This window comes from Nothoprocta perdicaria, unplaced genomic scaffold, assembly GCF_003342845.1.
Source record: "Nothoprocta perdicaria isolate Ctin4 unplaced genomic scaffold, notPer1 scaffold_14, whole genome shotgun sequence".
NCBI lineage: Eukaryota > Metazoa > Chordata > Aves > Tinamiformes > Tinamidae > Nothoprocta > Nothoprocta perdicaria.
This window is the reverse complement of record NW_020454538.1, coordinates 5,384,991-5,409,326: the sequence shown is the minus strand read 5'-3', so window position 1 is coordinate 5,409,326 and position 24,336 is coordinate 5,384,991. Positions and strand designations below refer to the sequence as shown.

The following is a 24,336-nucleotide window of genomic DNA, read 5'->3' as shown; positions in this document are numbered from 1 at the left end:
TTCTTAATGCACCCTGCCCGCATGCTGCACCAGCCGGTTTCGCCCTCCACCTTCCCTGCCTTGGGCCGGTTTCCCGCGCATGGGTGTCATGGCCCTGGCTGGAGAGCAGCCCGTGCTCCTTCCCTCCCTGCCTCCCTCCCTCGGGCAGGCTGCCCGGGGCAGCGGGCCCTGCCTGCCTGGCGGCCGGCCCAGGGGCGCCCGCCGCCCGCCCGCGGGTACCGGTCCTCCCTCCCCGGCCGGGGTGGGGCCTGGCGGCCGCCCCGCAGCTCCCGCAGCTGCTGCTGCTGGCGCCGCTGCAGCTGGAGGCGGCCGCGGCCACGTCCCCCATATAACACCACGGGTCGGCTCGCCGCTGCCCTCGCTGCTTCCCTCCGCCGCCCGAAGAAGGTGCTCCCCTTTGCGTGGCGCCTTGGCCATGGCTCTGTGCCCTGCGAGCTAGTGCTGGGGAGCCGCCGAGCTGCTGCGCTTCTCCCATGAACTGAGGCAGCCCGTGCTCCACCGCTTTGCGCTCTCCCTGCTCCTCTCCCTGCGCCGCTCAGCGCTGCTCGGGGAGGCAGGCGGGAGGAGGCACCTGCAGGCACGCGCAGCCTGACTGCCCCTGCCCCGCTGCCCTGCCACGATGCGGCTCGCGCTGCTGAGCCCGCTGCTCGTGCTGTGCCTGAGCCGCGGCCGCGGCGCCGCCGAGCTGCCGCCCGCCCGCACCAAGTGCCCRGCCCGCTGCGATGTCTCCAAGTGCCCCAGCCCCAGCTGCCCCAGCGGCTACGTCCCCGACCGCTGCAACTGCTGCCTTGTCTGCGCCGCCGGCGAGGGCGAGTCCTGCGGCCGCAAGGAGGACCCGCCCTGCGGCGACAGCCTCGACTGCCGCTACCCCATGGGCAAGCGCTTCGCCAAGGGCGTCTGCCAGTGCAAGCTGAGCGGGCAGGTGTGCGGCAGCGACGGCCGCACCTACGACAACGTGTGCCAGCTGAAGGCYGCCAGCCGCAAGGCGCTGCAGCACGGCCTGCACGCCATCGCCCAGCTCCAGAAAGGCGCCTGCGAATCGGGTAGGAGCCCAGCGTGGGGACCTGGGGGCAGCGGGGAGGCCCGGGGCTCTGCTGTGGCACCTTGTCCCGCTCGACTGCAGCGGGACCCGCGATGGTCCCGTTGGGGCAGGGAGATGTCCCGAATGTGGGGAAGCCTTGGTCAGTGCCGCGAGCATTTGGTGCCGCTGTTGGCGTCAGTGTCGTAACTCGACGTCAATGTTCAATCCGTGGGTATCTCGCAGCTGGGATGCACCAAGTGTTGTGCAAGCAGATCGGAGAGTCWGGAAGCGCTGACACGCTTGGGCCTTCCCCAGGGCCTGGCTTTATAAAAGAATTTGATTAATTCACCCAGTAGGCATCTCTAGAGGGAAACTACCTGCCAAAGCCAGGTAGCTGAAACAGGCCAAAAAAATCCACCCAAAATGGCACTAGGTCATATCTAAACATCACCCGTTGTCTCTCATATTTCCTTCCTGGAGGAGGRCTTGCATCTGTAGTCTTGAGAGTGTAGAGAGGAAAGTATATCAGTGAACTCCTTTGACAGCTTAAAATACTGATCAGGATGTCAGACGATCTCCTCATTGCAGTAAGACATTGGAGCCTTTGCTTCACTTAGGATATCCCAACAGTTTTGGTAACTTCAAGCTTGATTGTTTTAATTTGAAGTTTAGTTTTTTTTTTTTTTTTAATTAAAATGTTTCACTTTCTGGAAGTGTTAATTTTGCTTACTTCTGTTAGTGCATTTCCTTGCATGTTATTTTCACACTATGTTACACTGCCTTTGCAAAGTCCTCCTGGAAAGAAGAATCATGTGTTTAACAAGGTTTTAAAACATGCCTCGATGCTTCTGTTATTCCAGGTGAACCTTTAACTGCTCTGTTGTTCATACATGGCAAATTTGTTAAAAGCAGTGGAAGGAGTGAGAAGAGAGTATTACTGTCCCTAGTCTTTAAGAACTGCTCTATAAAGAGAGGACTTTCATACATGCCACTCTTTACAGCAGGTAAACTGTGGCATGAGGAAGGAGGTCAAAAGATATTCCTGAAGTTACTTCAGGCATATGTTGTAGAGTCAAGAATGTCTCAGGATGTCAGTATGGAGCTGCAGTGATCAGTCTCTCCATCATTTTTCAGTGACAACTTGTTGCTTGCCTATTCATTTTCATCTAAGCATCCCTTTACTTTAGTCCTTCTAATGTTCGGTTGAATTCATCCATTGCAAAATAATTAGAACTTTTAACCCAAATTGGCAAACTCGCCCGTGTCTAAGGGCTTACAGGGTGCCTGGGGTTTGGTACCTATGACATTTTCTTTGTGGAATTCTCCTGAGTCTGCTGTAATCGGCTTAGGAATTCAGAGCAGCGAGGTGGAGGTAATATTTTTTTTCAAGCAACTATTTTACAGTTCACTTATTTTGGCCATATTTTTGTCCCAGTAAACCTCAGCTTAGATGAAGCATCTGGTTGTCTGTGAAGTTTTAATTTCTTATTCAGCTCTACAGCTGCACAAACTCAAGTTCAAAGAAACTAGCTGTGTTGCCCAAGGTCAGTCTTGAATCAGTGGTTGAGCCAGGAATAGAACTCAATTATGTTTTTTTTGTGTATGTGTATTTTTTTTTAAAACAATAACATGCATGGCTGTAATGAGAGGGTTTAAAAGAAAATCGACAGTTTAAAATTACTGTTGAGTTTCTCTATTTTCCCTGTTCAAGACGGAAATTTGGCCTCAGATGACTCAGAGTTTGGAGGCCCTGAGCGAGTTGCAAAGTAAATCCAGTTTAACTTGACATATATTAAAACAGTCCCAGATAACAGTAGCCTTACCTCGCTTGACTTAGGCTTAGTTTCCAGAACACACAGAATATGAAAAAAAAACAAAAAAAAAAAAAAGAAACAAAGATTCAGAAGGGAAGGAAGGAGAGAGGTGCCCAGAACAACCAAGGAAGTGATAATTCCAGAAATGACAGAACTATTCTTTCCTTGCGAAAGACTTGGATTAGCACAAGGAACACCACGTGCCAAACTGAAAGGTGCAGACACTGTGCACTAAGGGCAGGACGCTGCACAGAGATACAGGAATTGGCCTCTCACTGATGTTCTCCGGTGGGACATGCCCTGGAAACCACTGCTCATAAAATTACTCATACATCTTGGCAGACCCCTTGACTTATCCGCGATGCTAAATAGTCACCAGGATTTTTAGGTGGGTTAAATTCTGAATCTAAACACAAAGAATTTGTGAAGCCTCCTGCAATTTATGAGCAATTGATGTTAGACTTTTCTGCACAGAGAGCTGTTTATGGGCCCTCAGTACAATGTTCTCAGCACAGTTAATAATTCCCTGCAATGCTGACTGTGCTAATGGTTTATATAAAAAAAAWTTCAGATGTCAAATGAAGATCTGGATTTTCTAATGTAGGAGGCAAAAGTAAAGGGAAAAAATATTTTGGAGATATAAAGATACTATTCTGTTAATGGAACAAAGTAACTAAGAAGATTGATTAAAAAGCTTTTGAGGAAAGACATTCCAGGAAATGAGTCCCATTGCTTTCCATACTGATTCTTTGCAGGTTTACATCTGAGACTGTCTGTGCTCTGAATTACATATCTGAAGAAACTGTCAGAAAGGAGCCATGATGTAAAATCTTAGTTGTGTCAGTCAAATCTAGTAAGTCTACAAGCTTAGTTCCCCCCCCCACAAAAAAAAAAAAAAAAAATTGAAAATACAGTTAAAATAAGCAGATATCCCACCTGGGATATCTGGAGCATTCATGCATGTAACCTTGGAAGTACAAAGGAGCAATGGACCGTATCATTGCTTGCATTTCTGAGAAACTGGCCCAGTAAAATGTATGGAAGTTTCCTACTGGCATTCTTGTCATCAGAGCCTAAGGCTCCCTCCGGCTGTATGCTTTATTTAGGGAAATCATTGCAAGGTATTGGCTGAAAGCTCAAGCTCTAGTTGCATTCCTTTGCTGACTGTTTTCCTTATGTTTGCATCTGTTTCGAGTTCCTGCAGCTGAGGATGAACATTGTTTAGTGTTTGCCGTCTTCTGAGTATAGCACTTCACTGTTTTTGTGAAAAATCTCTAACAGTAACGAGATGGTTTCGTTCAATCTCCCCGTGCACGTCACTTGGGAAGGAGGAATAACCAGGTTATAAAGTCAGCGAGGCAGCTGAGTGTCTTTGCAGGAAGGCAGGCATCAGTCCATCTCCATCTGGCCCTTGGGACTTCAGCACTGCACAAGAAAGCCACTTTGGTGATGGTTCACAAACTGTTTTCATCTGTGCACGGTAGATATTCACTGAATAAACAAGTTGCCCGAAACATAATGTAGCATTAAAGTCACCAAGGCTTTATGGTCACTGCACAGCTATGCAACTTGATCTTAATGCTGAATTCATCAGAAAAGCTGCCTGTGAACCTATGTTTTCCACAGACGTTTCTGTTTTTTAAGCAGAGACATTATAATCTTTTATTTGTCTTTCATTTCTTTCCATGAAAGCACAGTAGGGACAGTGTTTATCCCTGGTGATCATATCTGCCAGGTTGCAGTCCTCCCTTAGACATAATAATTTAGCTGAACATGCAGATCTTTTCTGAAGCAAGCTTTAAAAAGGAGGATGGTGGAACAACCTCAAAAGAATGAGTTTCTCAGGCTCACAAATTCTTAATGATACAAAATWGTGGATTTTATTGCAATACATTGTCTTTAAGAAAGCAGTGAATATGGTCTGATTTAATTCCACAGGGAATAAGTTGGCAGCTATTCAGACACTTTCAGTCTTCAGCAAATGTAACGTGGTGTAACTTTAYTGTCTTCACTGGGACTATGACAATTTATTTCTACTAATTTTTTTCTCAGCTTTGTTCAAACTATTTAACTCTACAAATCTGGTAAAACAGTTGCTCCTGGTTTACAACAGTGTTAATGAAATCAAAGTGCATCTGTTCCTTCTGCAACTAAGTAAATATAAAGCTATWAAATGAGCTCATAGTCTGTAGACAGAAGAAAGTGTTAAGCTGATAATTAAGGTGACTCACACCTGACAGACCCTTAGTTCTAGCCATATAAATCTCATGTAGCTGGAGTACATAGAGCTGCAACTGTAGATCAAACCTTGCAAAACAGAATGAACAAATCTAATTCCAATTTATTCCCTAATAACCAAGTCTGGATTTCGAGTACTTTGTAAAAGGTGCGGAATGCTGAGATCTTCTGATAATCTAAAAACTTAATTCAAATGATAAAACAGGAGTTCAGATCTGCAGAAAACTGGCTGATTTGTGGATTTGGAGTAGCCTGCAAAAGATAAGTTCTTTCAATTAAGAATGCAGATAACACCATATAAAAATGATTTTGTTTAAAATGCAGCTTSCTCAAAGCTGCTTTCATATCTTGGTTATTTTAAAGATAGTTAATTGGATTAAGTGATGGCTTTATGCCATGCCAAATTAGCCTTGATTAATGAGATGGATTATGCGCATGTAGTAAAATCACCAAACATAATGGATGTTACTGAGAGACCTTCCTAAAAATAGGCATCRAATGTCAGTATGTCAATAGATCAAAACACATGGTACATGTGGGGCTTTTACAGTCACAGTCCAGTAGAGGTCTGAGAGCTGCATGAAAGCTGTGTAATGCAGCAAGAATATCTGCAAGGAAAAAAAAAAAAATCCTAGGACTATCACATGTGTGATTTTATGATGTAGTAAGAATAACAGCAGCAGCAAGTCCCTACCAGTAGTACAGATTAATGGTCACATTGGAGGTCTGATACAAGGCCCCAGTTCTGCCACTCTAGTTCTTAACATATGTTTGCATGCTGACCTTGTATGTGTTGTACAAGGTAGTACATTACTTCCCTCCTTGGTTTCTCAGTCTGAAACACCTTCCTGTTAAAGTACATTGAGGACTGCTGCTGGTCAGCTCTGTGGGAGTGCACTACAATGCTACTAGACCTTTTCTTGCAAAGTTCGTGTGTCTGTTACTCTTGATCTTCCTTTGTTTGAAATTTCCCCTCTCTATATATCCCCAGTGAATATACAGGGTACATTTAAATTTACCTTCAGGTCCGATTATTCTTGTCTTCTGCCCCTAGCTCACACTGATAAATGCTTTCAAAGGCTTTGCTTTGGTTTTATATATTCCCTACTACCTCATTTATTTTCTTCTCCCCTTGCCATGGTTTTGTTCATCTGCTATCTCTGTCACATTTTCTTCCCCTACCTACTCCAAATCTCAGCTAGGAAGGCTCTGCCACCCATGAGGTTTCACTGGTGGCTCTGCGCACTTTGGCCATCTTCCTCTGCTGCTCTTTCAGCCTTGTGCTGTGACAATTTGGCATGGAAAGAACAGCTCAGCTCTCAGCTAATGCAAACTGATTGACTTATGCAGAGCTATGCTGATATATGCCAGTTGGAGAGTCCACATTCACCATGTTTTTTTCCTCCACTTATACTCATGTATCTCAACTGAAGGTGTAACCTACTGTCTCCTGTAGACATATAGTCGTTTCCCTTAAGACAAATATAGTAATGATATTATATCCCATCAGTGTACACTGCTGTATATGCAAGCATTTAAACTCATGGCACTAAACTTCAAAGGATATACTGCATAATCAGGCAAATTGCTTGTGATTTGAAGGTAAGATAAATATTCAGTGGTTCAGTAAACCAAACAAATAACAGGGTATTGAGCTTGCATCTGATTGGCCTCTGTATGCAGTGTCTTTTTTAAACCAAGTACTGAAATAAGCATGTTTAGAAGCGTTCAGAAGTGTTTTTTCAGAGTACGTGAGAATGTACATAAAATAGGCTAAATCTCTTCCTGCCAAGTTGTTCCTTTTGTTTATACCATTTTATATAAATTTAGCTTGCTAAATGTAAGCATGATTTCCTTTCAGAGCTAAATCCCATGTCCAGTAACAGGAAGAAGACCACTCAAAGCTCTAATGAGACATCCCTAGTTGTCTTGATTTGATTCCTTTAAGACTTTGTTTTTTCTTCTTGGGACTGGTGTTGAATCCATCCCAAATTATGCTCCAAAAACTCCAGTGTTTGATTCAACTCTCTTAGTTACTGTGATATAATGTAAGATCTCTCATTTTCTCAATCTGCAGGTCCTTTACTGTGAAGGCCTTTTGAAAGATTAAATAAACTGTTAGCATTACTTCTGCATTTTCCATTAATTTATGTATTCATTTGAAGAATAGGAGAGAATCTTCTTTTCGTAAATCAGTTAGACTCCAGTGTGCTGCAATCTCTGTACTTATTCCAACTAATTTACAAGGTTTAATGCACAGCAAAGCAGCTTTCGATTTGAGTTGGCCAGAGTGATTTCCTAATTAAGAACTACACAGAAAATCAAAATATATGAGAACTCTCTCATTGTCAAACTTCTTCCTCCTTTYTTTCCCGTGTATTTCTCCTTTTTGCATGATGTGTATCCTTTCTCTCACACTTACTTTCCATGGAGAGACAAGGCTAAAGGGCAGCTGAAGTAAGAAAACTGCATACTTTCAAAAGAGGAATTAGATTCATGTGTTATTATAATGTGTGATGATGTGGCCTCATGTGTTACGCACTGCAGATAAGCATGACATTTTAGCATGCAAAGAATTGCTACTTTGGGATGTCATGACACTCCAATCCACGATGCTGTGGGCTTCTTTCCCTCTGAGATAGTCATTTCACAGCACCTCCATCGAATATTCATAGCTGTTGTATATGGTGTCGTTTAAGTTTGTACTGAGTTGTCTTCCACCAGACTGCTTAGTATTTAGTAATCTATAGTTATGTTTTGATAGCTTAGTTGTGAGCTTGCAAAACTTTTTAAGTGGAAAAGTTATGATTTACAGTAGGTTTCTAATGTGTCTCCAAAAAAATCCTCATTTGGGTTCTAAACGCAATCGTAAGGAGCTGCAATGATGTTACATGGTGCTCATTAGACTATGTCTAGAGCATCTGTGTTTGGGAACCTCACTAGAAGAAAGACATTGATAACTGCAGCAAGTTCAGCAGAGGGACACCGAGATGGCTGAGGGTGCAGCACATGTCCTGGGAGAAAAGGCTGAGGAAGCTGGGCTTGCTCAGCTTGGACAAAGTGCAGCTTCAGGGTGACCTAACAGCAGCCTGCCAGTGCCTGGACTGAGCCAGGCTTTTCACAGAAGTGCATAGTGGAAGGGTGAGAGGAGACAAGCATGAATTTCAGCAAGAGATGCTCAGACTGGTTATAAGAAAACAACTTTCCTTGTGAGGATAATGACGCAGTGGAACAGGCGCAAATCTTCATTCTTCCAGGTTTCCAGAGCTTTTGTGCTTTTGAGTTGGTAGCTGAACCTGATTTGAGCAGGAAGCCTCTCTGGAGACATTTCTAGTCCAACCTCTCTGGCTGGATCCTTTTAAGCTCCCTCCAACCTTCCAACTTGGTTGAGATTTCAGGTCCCTTCCAGACTGACTTGTCCTATGATCCTATGTATTTTAGCTAATAATTAGTAGTTTTGCTGAGGAAAATACTCAAGATAAAGTTGGAAACTCCCAAGAAAATTGGAAAACTGTTGTTTAGCTTTCTCAGGATCAAGCAAAAAATTAATTGTAAACAAATCCTAATGACTTCAATTGCTTTTGCCCAAGTCTGGTTGAAAACATTCAAAACATATTTATCTCACTTGTTTAAAAGGTTATTTTCTTATTAACATATCCAATTCTTTTTGCTAGTATAGGTCACCTACAGTCCAGCAGCCCAAGATACAAATTTAACTTCATAGCAGATGTTGTGGAAAAGATTGCACCTGCAGTTGTGCACATTGAACTTTTCCTTAGGTAAGACTTTTAACTCTTTATATTTTAACTGCATTGTTTAAGGGGCTACAAAGATTTTCCTTTTCCTCCTTTTGCTCTCARATAGAACAGTCACTGCTGTAACATCGAACTGCTGATGTTCAAAACTACTTTGAAATGTTATAGGAGTCTCCTTCAGGGAAGCAAGATCTGGGGATTATGAGAGTGAGCTTTCATAAGAAAAGTGATTACCTATTTTTTTTGTGTCTTGTTCCTGTTTAGTAGGTTTATTTTACTGGGCTTAGAGTCTCTCAACTGACTTTCAACAGATACTGCCCTCAAAGGATACATTATCTTTGGAGACATTTGCAGCCTTCACAACAATGTAATGTCTGTTGGATTGTGTTTATTATGTGGAGTTGAAAAGCAAACAAACAAAAAGTACAGAAAAGTAAACTGCAAAACATAGTGTTTTCTTGCTTATTTCAGTGAGTGGTGATGTCAAGTGATTTCATTTTGTCAGGAAGAACATTGAGAGGTATCTCGTTGACCATCTGTAATCCACCTAACCATATAAATACTTTTAGTAGATGTAAAAATAATCTACTAAATTTACTAACCAAGGCGGAACAAGATTAAGTATATGAAAGGTGGAGCTAAGGAGGCAACTTTTAATATCAAATACCCAAAACAACCTGCTGTCAGAACAAGTCACTACCAATATTACAGATATTCCTTTATCAGGCTTTCTTATTCTCTAAGGGATGCTCTTATTTTGCAAGAGCTTAAGAATTTCTTGGAGAATTTGCATAGTATTTGTTTTTCTTGGAGAATTTTGCATACTATTTGTTTGTTTGTTTTTTATTTGTAGAACTAAGGTAGATAATTGAGCTTGAAACTTGGCATGTGCACATGGTGACTGATCTTTTAAGAGAATGTTAAAAGACTTTCAGCGTTAACTGAACTTAACTCTTAGTTTAACTGTTAAGAGAACATTACAATTGAGAACTTTTAGGTCTTTTGATGTATTCTCAATATTAGTTTTTCCTTCCCTAACAGGAAATGTTTGTCTAGTGACCTATTGGACACTAGTTGTGATACTGCCTTCTGCCTAAGATTGGCTCCAGTTTTCTACTGCTGAGCAACCCAGAACTCTCAAACAATTTTCTAATAAGGATCACATGAAAGATGAATTTCTGCACCTTTTCTCATTTTCTCTTGCTAAGGCACTTTCTGTTCCTCTAGTGAATCTAAGGTGACTGCAGCAATTGTTCACAGGAAAAATTAAATACCTTGAACATATACAATAATATTGTACCTATAACATGTACAATAAAGTCTTTTAGCTATCTTTGGTGCAGCAAATGATATTCCCTTCAAATGTCACCCCTTGATAGTGTTTTTCATTTCTTCTTTTACATTCCTGGTCCTTTCAGCCTGCAAACTTTTCTACACTCATGCTGGCTGATCTCCTGAGACCTCACCACCCCCTTGGCTTCCCCATCCAGCTGCAAGGTTCTTTCTTCCCTGGGCAGCTCTTTCCTGTTACAGGATCAGTCCATTTGTCAGCCCTGTCTACTTCCTGACCTCATTTTCTTTCATTATAGAAGCAGGTAGTGGGATCACATGAGGTCCTCTCTCTTCTTGCCACCTGCCTTTTCCTTCTTGCAAGGAAAAGTTTAAAAAGAAAATTAATAAAGAAAAGGACTATGTGATCTGCCAGTTTTCTGGAAACCTCAGTTCATGTCTCCCTGCCTGACTAAAAGCAGTCCACTGGGTTTCAAGAAGTGTTCCTTTCTTCATCAGTATTACATATACATATACATATATATATATATATATATATATTTAAGTACTCTAATAGGAGTCTTCTAATGCTTTGGTATTTATTGGAATGAAAGGTGATGGGTAACTTTTAATGCTATAATCCTCTCTCACACACACTCCGCTTTTGAATAATAGCTATTTATGTTTTGTACAGGCACCCTCTTTTTGGTCGGAATGTGCCCCTTTCCAGTGGATCTGGATTTATTATGTCTGATTCCGGTTTAATCGTGACCAATGCCCACGTGGTGTCAAGCACCAATGCCATATCAGGGAGACAACAGTTGAAAGTGCAGCTACAAAATGGAGATACCTATGAAGCCACCATCAAAGACATTGACAAGAAGTCTGACATTGCAACAATAAAGATTCACCCTAAGGTGAGTGGTCTAAACAGAGGAATGAATGATTTTGGAAACTTTATTTCAGTTTCTGTTAAGTACATGCTGCCTGGTTGGAATACTTATTTAGGTGTTCCTTGGGAACAGATCTGGGGATAATGATATTCAGAACAAATTGTATCTGTAAGCCTGGAAATCTTTCATATCCTGAATGTATGTGTCTCTTCCAGAACTGCTAAAAATAATGTGGCCTGGCTAGTATGTGGCCACATTATGATGCTGGTAGCCAAAATTGTCTTTAGGCAATCCTAGTTTAGTGTGGTTGTGAACTGTAAAGTGGTATGCAGTGTAGTGGGAATGACAGAATGTCAGTAGGCAGGTTGCATGCTAATTCTGTAGGGAATTCTGTCTGCTGGAACAGTCTGCTGGAAAATCGGCAAAATATGGTTCTGAATTTTGGTGGCATTTAGTAATGTCCTACCTTAGTGTGATCTGGTTTAAGTTTGGGGCATATGATACTGAGTTGCATGACAGTATGCCTCTCTCTACTTCTTGATGTTTAGTCAGGGGATTTTCAGATCTAAACTAATGCTTCTTCACATGTTTATTTAAGAAAAAGCTGCCTGTATTATTACTGGGACACTCTGCTGACCTGAGGCCAGGGGAATTTGTGGTGGCCATTGGAAGCCCATTTGCCTTGCAGAATACAGTAACAACAGGTATTGTCAGCACTGCTCAGCGAGATGGCAAAGAACTTGGCCTCAGGGACTCGGACATGGATTACGTTCAGACAGATGCTATTATCAATGTAAGTACCAGGAGTGCAAGGGGCTGGGACCCTCATGGTCCTGGGACCCTCATGGTCCTGGGACCTTGCAAGCCCTGTTCAAGAGGGAAGTGTGTGCTCTGAAAGATGAATTCCCTGATTTAAAAGAGCTCTGTTAAAAATTAGTGACATCCCCTTTTTAAATCTCCTTTTATAGTCTTTTTAAAGACTATATGGTGTCTGTAATTTTCATTCAGACATTAGGGTCGTGAAGGGGTGTTAAATAAAATGGTCCTCTTTGCAGTTGTCTACAGAAATGCCAGATATGACAGATCTCTCTTGTCGTGTAGATCTCGTGCAGTAACATGGTTATACAGAAGAGCAGTAAATCTTCTCTCTGTGCTTGTTCAGCTAATCTTGTCCCTCAAGCTGTAGAATAGAGCCAGGGTTTTTTACCTCCATCCATTAGAGCCTGGTTGAGTTGTGAAGTTGATAGCATCAGCTTGGGTTTATTGTCAGGAAGTCGAAGTAAGAACTTAAAGGTTTTTTTATGTGCATCACGTACCCCAAATAAGAGTCTAGATATAAAATACCTTAAAACTTAGGATATTTTTCAGAGTTAAGACCCTCTGCATTATGTGTATTTTAGAAACATGTAATTAAATGAAAACAATATCCCTTCAGAGCAGCTGAAGCACTGCTCCAAAGAGTATGCAAAGAACTTAAGTGAAGTCTTCAGATGTGAATATAACTTGTGGTGATTTTTAAAGAATACTGTGTGCACATCTGAGGTAGAAAACAGATTGAAATTTTACAGCTTAAATCTGTTATACATTAAAAGGAAAATATTTCCAGCCTTTATTTAATAGCTCTGAATACCAAACTCAACAAATCAGAATGCTTAGAATCTTACACATGCAAAGCACTTCATAAATGTTTATTTTCACAGACTTTTTGAGAGAAATCATATGAAAAAATGATTACTTTTGGTGTGACCTAAAAGGAGCTTTCTCAAAAAAACAATAACAAAAACAAAAAACCAACAAAAACCACAAACTCCTGTATGTATCAGGAGCTGAAACTCTTAAGACATTTAATTGGTATTGGTTTGCTCAGTTGCAAATAGAGAAGCTTATGCAAAATGGGTTACTTGGGAGCACAGACTGAATTGGTGGCAGAGCCAGAATTAGAACATGGGATTCTTGACTTCACGCCTGTGCACATTCCTCCAGATCAAACTGCTTCCTTGTATGTGCTCAAGCAAGGACTGCTGTGAAAAGCTAATGAACCAACTTAGACAAAGATAGCAAAGTGAATCAGGTAATAGTAGATTAAAAGGAATAGTAAGAGAAGATGAGGTAGGGAAAATGACAAAATATTTGAGCTTGCTTTGTCGTAAGAGACTACAGAATATGAAGGGAGTCCCTGGCATAGGCAGGCTGTGTGCTTAGCTAATGCACTAGTTTTCTCCTGAGAATGGGAGGAGTTTGAGAGCTGCTCTATTCAGAGCATTCCTGTGGCTCAGCCAAGACTTTCCTGCAGGAATGTGCATGCAGCTGCCTTCTGAGAAATGCTGGGACAGCAGGAACATGTGGCAGGAGAGAACAGGGCCATGCGTTCCTAAATGGAGCTATCCTGCCTGTGCCAAGCGTCTTCCATTATCATATCCTTCAAGCAGAGGATGAATAAATGCAAGATGATATGCTAAAAATTGTGATTGAAAGAGTGTCTGAAGGTTGAAAAATCACTATATTGGTTCCTTTATTGGATTTTTATGTGAGACATAAAAATCAAATGTTATAGCCCCTGGTCACTGAAAAGAGACTGCATAAGAAACCGATCTCTCTTTTCAAACATGAACTTCGAAGCTGTTTAAAACTTTGATATCCGTTTTATTCTTCTGATAATAAATAAGGTTTGTCCAGTGCTATCTAAGTGTAAACAGTTTAGATGGCTCATGTTGCTGTCATGCCTTCCTTAGCTTCTGTTTATTTTGAGTGGTGAGTTGCTGCACTTGGCTATTTGATAGACTGGCCTCACTCAAAAACAATGTTGGTGAGCCAACATGAAGATGGACAAGAAACTTTGCCAACTCCCACTTCCTGTAGTCCTGTTTGGATTTTTCCTTTGAAGGCCATTAGGTATTAGGCAATTTAAAACTGCTCAGAGTTGCTGTGTGCTCTCCTCAGAACTGTTTGCAAATCTATGGTTACCAAGGCTGCCTGCTTCACAGCAGTGTACCATGGAGGGAGCTTACAAAGGGCTCTTTTCTCTCCTGGTAGAGAATAAGAAAGACTGACAGTATTGCAGACTAGAGTGATGAACAACGCCTCTCAAAAATAATAAGCTAATAAGGAAGTTCCTTCTACATTTGAGGAAGAACTTCTTTATTTGTAAGGGTGACAGAGCCTTTGAACAGGCTGCTCAGAGAGGTTGTGGAGTCTCCTTCTCTGGAGATCTTCTAAGCCTGCCTGGACCTGTGTTCTGGGTATCCCTGCTGGAGCAGGGGGATTGGACTAGATGATCTCTAGATGTCCCTTCCAACATCAGCCATTCTGTGATTCTGTGAAGCTAAGAGCACTTCACTGAAATATTATTTTAAACAGCAACTAATTTTCTCAAAACTTTGTTTTAATGATATTCAGAAAAAATACTCGAATACTTGTTTTAACTTCTTAGTGATTCTCCTTTAAATTATGACCTAGTTATTTTGATTGGAAAGTTATGCTCCTAACTTGAGACCTGTTTCTAAAAAGGAAAAAAAAATCTGATCATTAGAGGTAGAGGTATGAACAGGTAGAACAGGCCTAAGAAATGCCTTGCTTCTTTCATTTGCTAACCAACAAAATGCTGTGTGAAATGCAATTTTTAATTCCTGCAATGGCTCACCAATTTATTGTTTTCTTTGTCACTTTTACAGTATGGAAATTCTGGAGGACCTCTGGTTAATCTGGTAAGTCTGTATGGCTTACTTTTTAGCTGTCTGTTTGGTTTTTCTGTGCAAATTACTAGCCAGAGGATACATAGTGGCTGCAGGGAGTGCTCTTTTGCTAAATTGTAAAGGCTTCTCAGTTACACTTTGGCTTCCAGTCATGCAGGCTAATGGTGGGTATCTACACTGAAGCTAATACCAATCACATAAAGTGAGTTTCTGTTCATACACATTTGAAAAAATATTTCTGTGGAGACCAGAAGAAATTTTGCACAGCAGGTGGAGAAGGGAATCTGGTGGGAGTAGCTCTGTTGTTTCTGAAACTTGGGATGCAGGGCAAAGCTGGGATCTCAAGAATCCACCCAGCAGATTTTAGCATGGCTAAATCATAGCTTTAAAGTGAGTGAACTCACTTTAGTGAACTGTTGCTAAAGTGCAGCTGATCACTGCAGTGGAGGGAGCCTCTTGCTGAGTGGTTGGATGAACCCTGGATAAACAAGCTGTACTGTTATCTCTTTGGCCATTGTAGTTAAATATGAAGCAATGTGAATTATAGCCCAGATTCTTTCCTAGAAATAATGTTTATTTTTTTGACTGATTACATTAAAAAAAAAAAAAACTTCACCATCTTTTAAAACAAAATGCTAGGTAGCAAGTTGAACCCTATGCATTAGCAGCAAATTAATTGGTTCCTGTCTCTTTACAGGATGGTGAAGTGATTGGAATTAATACCTTAAAGGTTACAGCAGGGATTTCCTTTGCTATTCCTTCAGACCGCATCACTCAGTTCCTCACAGAGTCACACGACAAACAAAGTAAAGGTAAGGTCTGCAGAAAACACTGATGCTGTCACCTCCCAGTTATTATCTCTCAGTGAAATGCCAAAGGACGCAGGTCTGGAGTCCTGGTACTGGAAGATGCAGCATTCATTTACAGTATTGGACACCTATTTATGGACTTGGGTGTAGAGGACAACATTGTAGAAGTGGTGGTGAGCATTTGTTATTCGACCCTCCTTCCAAAGAGTATCTGGGAAGATGGAGATGTGGGAGGATGATAAGGATGCATATAAGTTATCACAGCCTCAAATAATCTTGAGAACAAATGGTGATTTGATCAAGGGGCCTTATGCTTCTCTTCCACAAACTATACAAGGAAAATGTTATTCCCTGTCATAACTGTAAGCAGAATTCTTGAGATGTTTTTATCATATTTACTTCAATTACATTTCAGCAGTTTTGGTGGGATCCACCCTTATGGTACAATTAGATCATATGAAATAAGTTTAAGGGTATTTCTATTTGGCTCTAAGTATCATATTGCCTAAAGATGATAAAGTTCCTTTAGGAAACAGCTCTTTCCAGATTCACTCTGGCATATAGGAGATATTCAGGATACTGCTCAAAATGCTTGATCTTAGGTCTTTCAAGTTTGAGCTGACCAGGTAACTACTATCCACCAGTTTTACACATAATGCATACATTTGTGAAGTCCCATTCATTGTATATAACTGCAAATAGATAATATACTTTTGTATAGGAACAAAAAAAAATAGTAGGGTGAGAATGGCATTTGAATTATTTGGACTAATTTTTATTAGCCAAATGTTATACATTACCTAATATGTGTGTAATACCTACATAATACGCAATGTATTTTTGACTAGGAATTTATCACACTCCAGAGATATTTTTTCACTGAAAGGCCTGAAAATCTTTGCCAATTCTGGATTTAACAGTAATATTGGCAACCTTATTTTATAGCTAGAAAATTTTAAACTGGTGCATGAAGTTGTGTCTTCATCCATTTCTAGATTTTAACCATCTGCATGTTTTTTCCTTAATTCTGGAAGTGAGTCTATATATCGAGGCATTGACTGACTTTTTCTCAGTGTCTTTTGCTGTTACCTATAGGAATTTCTCAATTCCAGTCTTCGGCCTGCCATACACTAATTAAGTCTTGATCAGAGCAGTAAAACCACAGAGATGTTGAACACAGATACTCTGGGATTAAAGACACCAAATTAGAAGTGTAGTATCATATTAGGGAGAAAGTCCAGCCAAGGAGGTCAGCCTGGCCTCTCATAATATCAGTAGAAGAGTGAATAAAAACTATTTCAAGATGGGCAATGGTAGTACTGACCATATTCAACAAATCATTTATATGTATCTGCAGTTACATCCTTGTAACGTTTTATCAGTTGTGGTGAAACTCTCTGCTCGCTTATGTATTTGTATCATTCTTAATGGTAATTATTACCAGTAGCCATGAAGGCTGCTTCAGAGGCTCTCTGGGTATATGTGAAGATTGCTGATCAAATTCTGGCACACAATGCATGTGAAAGATGCCCTGCACATATGTAATTCAATATTCTAGACTGGAGCTTGGCAGCAGAATGTCTTTCTTGCGTGCTTTCAGGAGAGCCAATGCAATATGCAAGAGCAAAAGGAGTGAGCAGAGAAGTAGGAGTTTTATTTTCTGCTCTACTACAAGTGCAGGATTCATTCCTTCTCTTGGAAATCATGGAGATATCCTGGTCCCAGTGAAATCAACTGCAATGGGGATACTCATATGCCAAAATACGTACATCTGTAAGAGTTTGAGTAACTGGCCCCTTAATTTGGATCTATCATTTCTTTTTGCCACAGCTTATAGCACACAGCCCTGTGTAAACACTTCTTTTGTCAGCCTTTGTGTCTATGTGGTTTCTGTGTGTGTATTGTTATACACTTATAAACTGCCATAAACTTTTTTTCTTTTTTTTTTTTTTTTTAATAAGGTAAATGCTGCCCTTACTGTTGATTTTAAAAATGCCTTTCAGAACAGAAAGCACCTTAAATAGTCCACTCTTTCTAGATACTTGGAATCAGCTGCTGGTGACATTGTGTTAACACAAACCAGGCTCAAGTTTAGACAAAGGGACAAGGCCTGTTTGCTTGTCTTCGTGCTGCTGCCATGGCACAAGGCACCTACCTCAGTGCTTAATCTGGCCTGGTGCTTACAGGAGCTATCTATGATCTCTACATCTCCCTCTGCCATGCAGTGTTCCAGCTTCCAGCTGCAATAGCTTCCTATCTTTTCAGCTTGACTGTGCCGACATATTAGTATTCTTTTAACTACTACTGGGACTTCACCCTTGTGATGTCTCTTAGATTTAAGGCCTCTATTTGAGTTCTTGTAATGATTTTTTCTTTCTTATGCCTCATTGCGCAAGCTGTCGAGATGACAGATCTTGAGACGTTTTATTCTCAGAGCAGATGTAAAACAAGAGCGGTCCTTCCAGGTGCCACAAGCTGCTCTGCCAATGTGACTCAGTCCCGGCCTCAAAATGGCCCTCCCTTGGGGTGATGAAATGTTCTCTGTGCCCATTCAGTCTCTGCTGTTATTTCTAGTAAAGTGGACAATTATATTCCCTCTACTCAATGTTGATGAAACTTTATTTTCATGTAAGATGTTCAATTTGGGTTAAATTTAATGAAATTAATTTTTGCAAAAGAGAAAGCCTGAAGTTCTCCTCTGTGAAATCTGACATTGGAAATGGTTGGGAGGGTGGTGGTCAGGAGGAATGTTGACTCTACAGACAACTTCTGCTACTAAAATAATGCAATATACTGATTACTAGTCTCCCATTAACTTCATAGCTTAGTTTATGAAATAATCTTTTTTATTGTTACAGTGACACTCACTATTCTAAGTATATTAAACTTCAAAAATTGAGGGGGAGGTCTGAAGGCACTTTTAATTTTGTTGCATGAACAGGAGTGAAATCATACCCAAAGTTGCCCCTAAATGACACGAGAATTTTAGTAGCAAATAACTCTATAATTGCTAGATTTTTTTTTCAAAGCTATGTTTTTGCACGTGTCATCAGCCACAGGGAGAAGAATCTCCTTTAGATCAGCAGTATTTCTGCTTGTGGTTTTCCATTCTTGCCCAATCTCCCTCTTGTTGTTTTGTTTCTTCCAGATCAGTTTTTGCCCATCCTTTYATCTGCATTTTCTTTTCAAGTCTCCAGTCCTAACTCAGCCCTCAGAGTACACATTATGCTCCTACATCTTCCCGCATCACACAGGCCATGACCAGCAGTAAAYTGTTGAACAGAGACAGTAAATTGTCACCAGGGACTCTGTGTCATTTATAGATCTCTTCAGTTTGACTTGCAGACAACTTTATCATTTAACTGTCTACRTTGGGGAAAACTTATTTTTAGCTGGAAGAATTAGAATGTTTGCCTTTTTTATTTGAAAACTTACCTTTTAAGGATGAATGTGTGCTACATGGACTAAAGGAACATGAGTTCACCAGTTCCGACTCATGCCCAAAGGTTTTTGAGACCTCAATTTAAAGTAATGAGACTTGCTCATGGAGACCATACAGTATCTGGTTTTGATCAGATGGATTTTAATCTAAAATACAGGAAAGCCAGAGTGTTTCAAGGAAAAGCCTGCRTGCTGATTGGGGATGCAAGTTTGTCCAGAGTGTAGAAAATCCCATATTTTACTCCTCAGCACTGATGCTAATAGGAATATTGGACATGTTCAGGACTAGATCCTTAGTTTGGAATTACTTTCTTGGAAAGAATAAGAGTTAGAGGAGATTCTGGACATCTCCTTTTCAGTCTTCCTCTTATATGAGAATATGGATAATCTCAAAGGATTTGTGAAGTAGTTATGCTGGAACAAGTAAGGGGAAATATTATTTAATACCGGATATAACTGACTGCTGAGACACTCTCTCCAGGACATTGTCAGAGTGCATTTGTTTGTAAAGCAGCTGTGCAATATCTTGTTTACTGAAGGCCAATTGCAGGAATTTGATGCTGTTCTAGAAGCATTTCCACCATTTAAGATTCTATAGAGTCCTGGTTAAGGTCTTTAATTCACTTTTCATTTCTTTTGGGATGAAATATGGCACTGCTTGCGCTGGTACTTTCATAAGCTTTCACATGTTTCTCTATGAGGCTGTCTTTTCTTTTAAAGAAATTTTCATTTCTTTAAATCTCATTTGTACATTCCTGCAATCTTTTACAGAGTGGAAACAACCTTCTCTTACTTTCTCACTGGTGAGGATTCTCATTCCATACACCACAGTCAGGCAAAAGAAAAGTTGGTATCATTGTTGATATGCCTGATTTTTTWAAACTGTTACGTCCTTTTTTAAATTGGCAGATACTTGATATCCAACAATTTTGGCAGTTTTTGCCTAAATGTCTTAAATTTGTTATTTTCAGATGGGAAGAAGCGTTTCATTGGCATCAGAATGCTGACAATAACTCCTGCGTAAGTATCTTGGAGAAGTAATCTGTATAATTGTTCATAGACTTAATTACAAAATGTGTTCAATTCAGAGCTACATTATTCAGCTTAGGTTATAAACCCCTACAGAATTACAGAATGCAGACATACGTGCTAGCTTCAAAAAGTCTTGTGAACACTGTATTGGTGAAATGTGTGTTCTGAGCCTCGGAAAATCAGTCAATCATTTAGTAAATACTAAGGCTGGTGAATGCTCTGTTTATAACTGTGGGAAGTTAGGAGGAGCTTGGATACTTTTTTTTTTTTTTTTTTTTGGGTTCTTGACCAGCATATCTGGAATTGCACCAAGTTTCAGGCATGATTTTAAACAAGCTGCTGCATTTACGTGACTATGTAAGTGCTGGTAACAGTTTAGATGCTTGAGGGTTTGGCAGTAATTTTATCAGTGCCAGTGGAGACCACATGCAGGATTTGGTGTCTAACCATTGATTTGAAATAAAGCAGTTGCTAAACAACAGAAGTAAATCTTTGTTTCTCTTAGCAAAACCAGAATATGGAAACCCTCCTCCAGTTCTTGACTTTCTCTCTCACACTGGTTTGTGTCTCCTTGTTACCCACACATGGCCTGGGATAACAAATGAGAGTTCTTAACGCTCATGGCCTTTTCCACTAGTAGGCACGTTTCCAATGTGGCAGTAGACTACAAAATTAAACAAGACAATTTACAGCTGGGGTTGTAGCCAAAACCATCTTTATTTATTGAGTTACACTCTGGCAGGGCTCCCCAGAGGGTCAGATCCTCAGCTGGAATGAATCAGTGTAATGGCACTAACACCACCAGACCATCACCAATTGAGAAAACTGCAGGATGGGCCTCTAAATATTGTGGCGTGAGCATAGTGTGAGGTTSTACTGCTTCTATTGTACCTAATAAAGCAGTGTAAGATATCTATAGGCTATTTATCTCTGTGTGTTTGTTTTAGACATTTAATTATGTTAGCTTCCTCAATCAAAAGCAAAATGAAACTGTTTGCAGCTATTGTGGCTTCCTTTCCATCTGAGGTACCCCAAATTCTCTTGACAGACAGCAAAGTAATCCATTGTTACTATAAAACTCTTTCTTGTTGCAAGTGGATTTTAACACTATACCCAGGTTTGACATGGCATCATCTGCCCAGAAGTGAGGGGGCATACTTAGAGTCTCTATTTTACAGCTGGTTCCTGTCATCTTTATGAAGACAAGCACAACCAATTTTATTGGTGAGAAAACTTGAAACTGAAGCAGTAGTCCTATGGAAAAATTATAGTTCTAGTTGTTTACAGAAGTTGTTAAAAGCATTGTTCTTCTAATTAAAGACTTGCAGAATAAAAGAAAGTCATTAGCAAATTTCTGCCTTATCACCAATGTTAATTCTTTGGAGCAAGAATGACTTTCATCCCTGTGCAGTCCCTAGGACAGCAGGTGTGTATGGCAGGGGCTCTCTGTGCTACTGCTGCAAATAGCACAACTCAAGCTCTTGCAGTAGCTTTATGAGAACATTAAATATAGCAGTTTTTGCACAGGTAAATATTTTTGACTCTTGAAATGTATTACTTTGGATTGGGCTGTTAACTTGTTTTATTTAAGTTTGCATTCTCTACATTGTCAGCCAAAGGGGGAGAGGCAAACATTTCTCTATTACATTATTTATTTGGGGGCAAGAACCAGAATAAAGGAACACTTTAAATAATACTGATTTTATAACACTAGTGGAATTAAATGTTATATGGTTTTGATCCTCTTTAGCTTGGTGGAAGAACTGAAACACAACAATCCTGATTTCCCTGATGTCAGAAGTGGAATTTATGTACATGAAGTGGTTCCAAATTCACCTTCTCATAGGTATGCAGAACACATTATTTTCTTAACCATAAATGTATTTCCAAATAGGTATTTCTCTTTGTATTCAAGCACTTACTCATAGCAGTCTTGATTTGTGTGTTAAAAAATAATGKTTTTTTTTTGTTTAAAAAAACCCATTAAAGTATTTGTGCTAAGATCCAACTCACCTTTACAAAGTTGAAATATTTCTATTTCAAAACTTCTCAAATGACATCGTAAAGCACTAATAGGATATAGATTTATGAGCCATTTTTTTGTTTTCCCTGAAAGATAAATATTAATAAGTAGAAACTTTGAGTTTAATTGTGAGATAGCATTGCATTCATGTTAGAAATTGCTTAAGTTATTCTCTGAGACAATTATTTATCTTTGAGGAAGAAAACATTATATAGAAAAGTTGGAAAATAAGCAGCACATTTTTATAAATTATTTTAGGAATTATTAAGAAGATACAAAGCTAAGAAGATCAGCCATTCTTTCTAACGCTTGAGCAGCAGGAAAGAAATAATTTACTTATAATTCAGTTGATACATTTAATTTGTCTTTAAATTATGCGAATAGATTTAATTTCTTCTGTGTGAAATCTACTGTAGAGACAGAGCCATAGTCTTTCAAGTGGATGGAGTGAATCAGCCATGGCTAGAAGTCCTTTCTATTTCTAAAAAGCAAAGAGAAAAGAGGCTGTGTGTACTCTCTGAGTGTTTTAGAAGAAAATCTCCAGTGAAATATTCCAAGCCTGATTTTGCTTTAGTGAGCATTAGTATGTTGTATGTAGTAGTATGTATGAGAATTACTCATTAGTCTCTACCAGAAGTGTAAAACTCCTCTCCTATGGAAACTAAAGCAAGCAGAGAGTATGACATGGTGAATACCCCTGGCACTATTTTGCTGGGTAGAATGCATTCTTTCTTTTTTCCTTACCTATGCAGAGGAGGGATACAAGATGGAGATATCATCGTTAAAGTCAACGGGCGGCCTTTGATGACTTCCAGTGACCTGCAAGAGGCTGTGATGAATGAGTCACCTCTACTACTTGAAGTTCGGAGAGGAAATGACGATTTGCTATTTAACATTGAGCCTGAAGTTGTCATGTAAATAGAACTGAGGAAGAGTTTCATCACAATTAAACTCACTTATTCTGGAACACTAGATACCTCCTTTACAGCTACAGTAATTATACTTCCTGTTGACTAATGACAAGGTGGACTAACTTAATTGCCTGAGCCATTTCTGTACATAGTAGCTGGGATGAATTGGATTATGCCATGCATAGAAGATGTAACTTTGCAAAAAAAAAAAAAAAGAAAGAAATTGTGTTCTGGGGAGGGAGAGGAGGAAAAAAAAAAGGTAGCTGGTAGAAATGGGGTCCACTTCTACTTCCCGTAGAGTTCAGAGCGGTTTCAGTTCAGTGGTTTGAAAGACCAAAACATTGCTGAAAGTGAGGAAACATGCCAAAAGGGGATTTTTTTTCCCCTGAATTACAGTCATGGCTACAGCAGAACCAAGCTATTGCAATGCAAAATTGAGCTTTTTGTTTACCATTTTTTTATGTGAAACTAGTATTGGCAAAGCTTGTATCTGTTCTAAGTGCTTGTATGCTACATGTCAATGCAAACAGATTAAATTTGTAAATATTGAAAGGAACAAAAATGGTATCAGGCTATAGAGTGTTACACCTAGGTCATGCAATTTTGGAATATAGTAAATGATTCTTATAGAATTAATGCATTATTATATATAAATCAAAACGATGTGCTGAACAAAGTTAAGTTTGAGAAAGTGCACATTTTTTTTTAATTTGATACAAATTAGTTTCGCATTTTACCAGTAAGCTTTGCTGTAAAATTGTTATACTACTTTTGGCTTGTACTGTGTATGTTTCTACTGTAAGGAGATAAAAGTTTACACAAATAAAGTGTTGCTGTAAATCTCTTTTTAAACAAGTGTTTCTACTCTCTCTGTTCTGTCAAAGTGGAAGAGACTCTCCCAAAAGAAAAATTTCTTCCAGAAAATTGGACTCTGCTAATATGAAAGCCCTTTGCAACCCTTCGATATAATTACACTGTCTTTATTTGGACTAAGCTAAAAATTGCTTTGCACACAAGTCACTTTACACTTTTTTTCCCATATTTTTGAATTGTGCTTTGATGTCATTTAGAGACTATCTGATGTTGGGTTCCTGTTGTGTTCAATTCTGCATGTATGTGATAAGAAACAGAGAGGAAGTACTATTAACCCTGCTTTACAGCTAACTCTTGGGATACTTGTATTTAATAAACCAAAGACAGAAATTGCTAAGAGATGAATCTAGATCTTGTAGATATCTTAAACAACAAAACTATCATCTTAGTTGTTCCTGCTAGCATCCCCAAGGAGACAAAGTGTCTGTATCTGGAATGCCTTCTACAGATAGCTGAGGTCTATGGATTTGAGTATTATCTTCGAGCCTTCCACATGTTCAGCTCCTACTTGTAATAGAGGGTAACTGTGTGGCAGCTAGGACCTTGCCTCATCAGGTACTCATTA

At 39.9% G+C, this 24,336-nt stretch overlaps 1 protein-coding gene across 1 annotated transcript; it reads left to right on the top strand.

The window, feature by feature from the left end:
• The first annotated feature begins 376 nt into the window (after positions 1-376).
• HTRA3 (HtrA serine peptidase 3) lies at positions 377-23,753 on the top strand. The gene is made up of 9 exons (XM_026034200.1): positions 377-1,043; positions 8,753-8,852; positions 10,792-11,014; positions 11,589-11,783; positions 14,662-14,694; positions 15,380-15,494; positions 19,904-19,952; positions 21,715-21,810; positions 22,740-23,753. The coding sequence occupies exons 1-9, from the start codon at positions 620-622 to the stop codon at positions 22,903-22,905; spliced, it is 1,401 nt and encodes a 466-aa protein (XP_025889985.1). The 5' UTR covers positions 377-619; the 3' UTR covers positions 22,906-23,753.
• Positions 23,754-24,336: the final 583 nt, after the last annotated feature.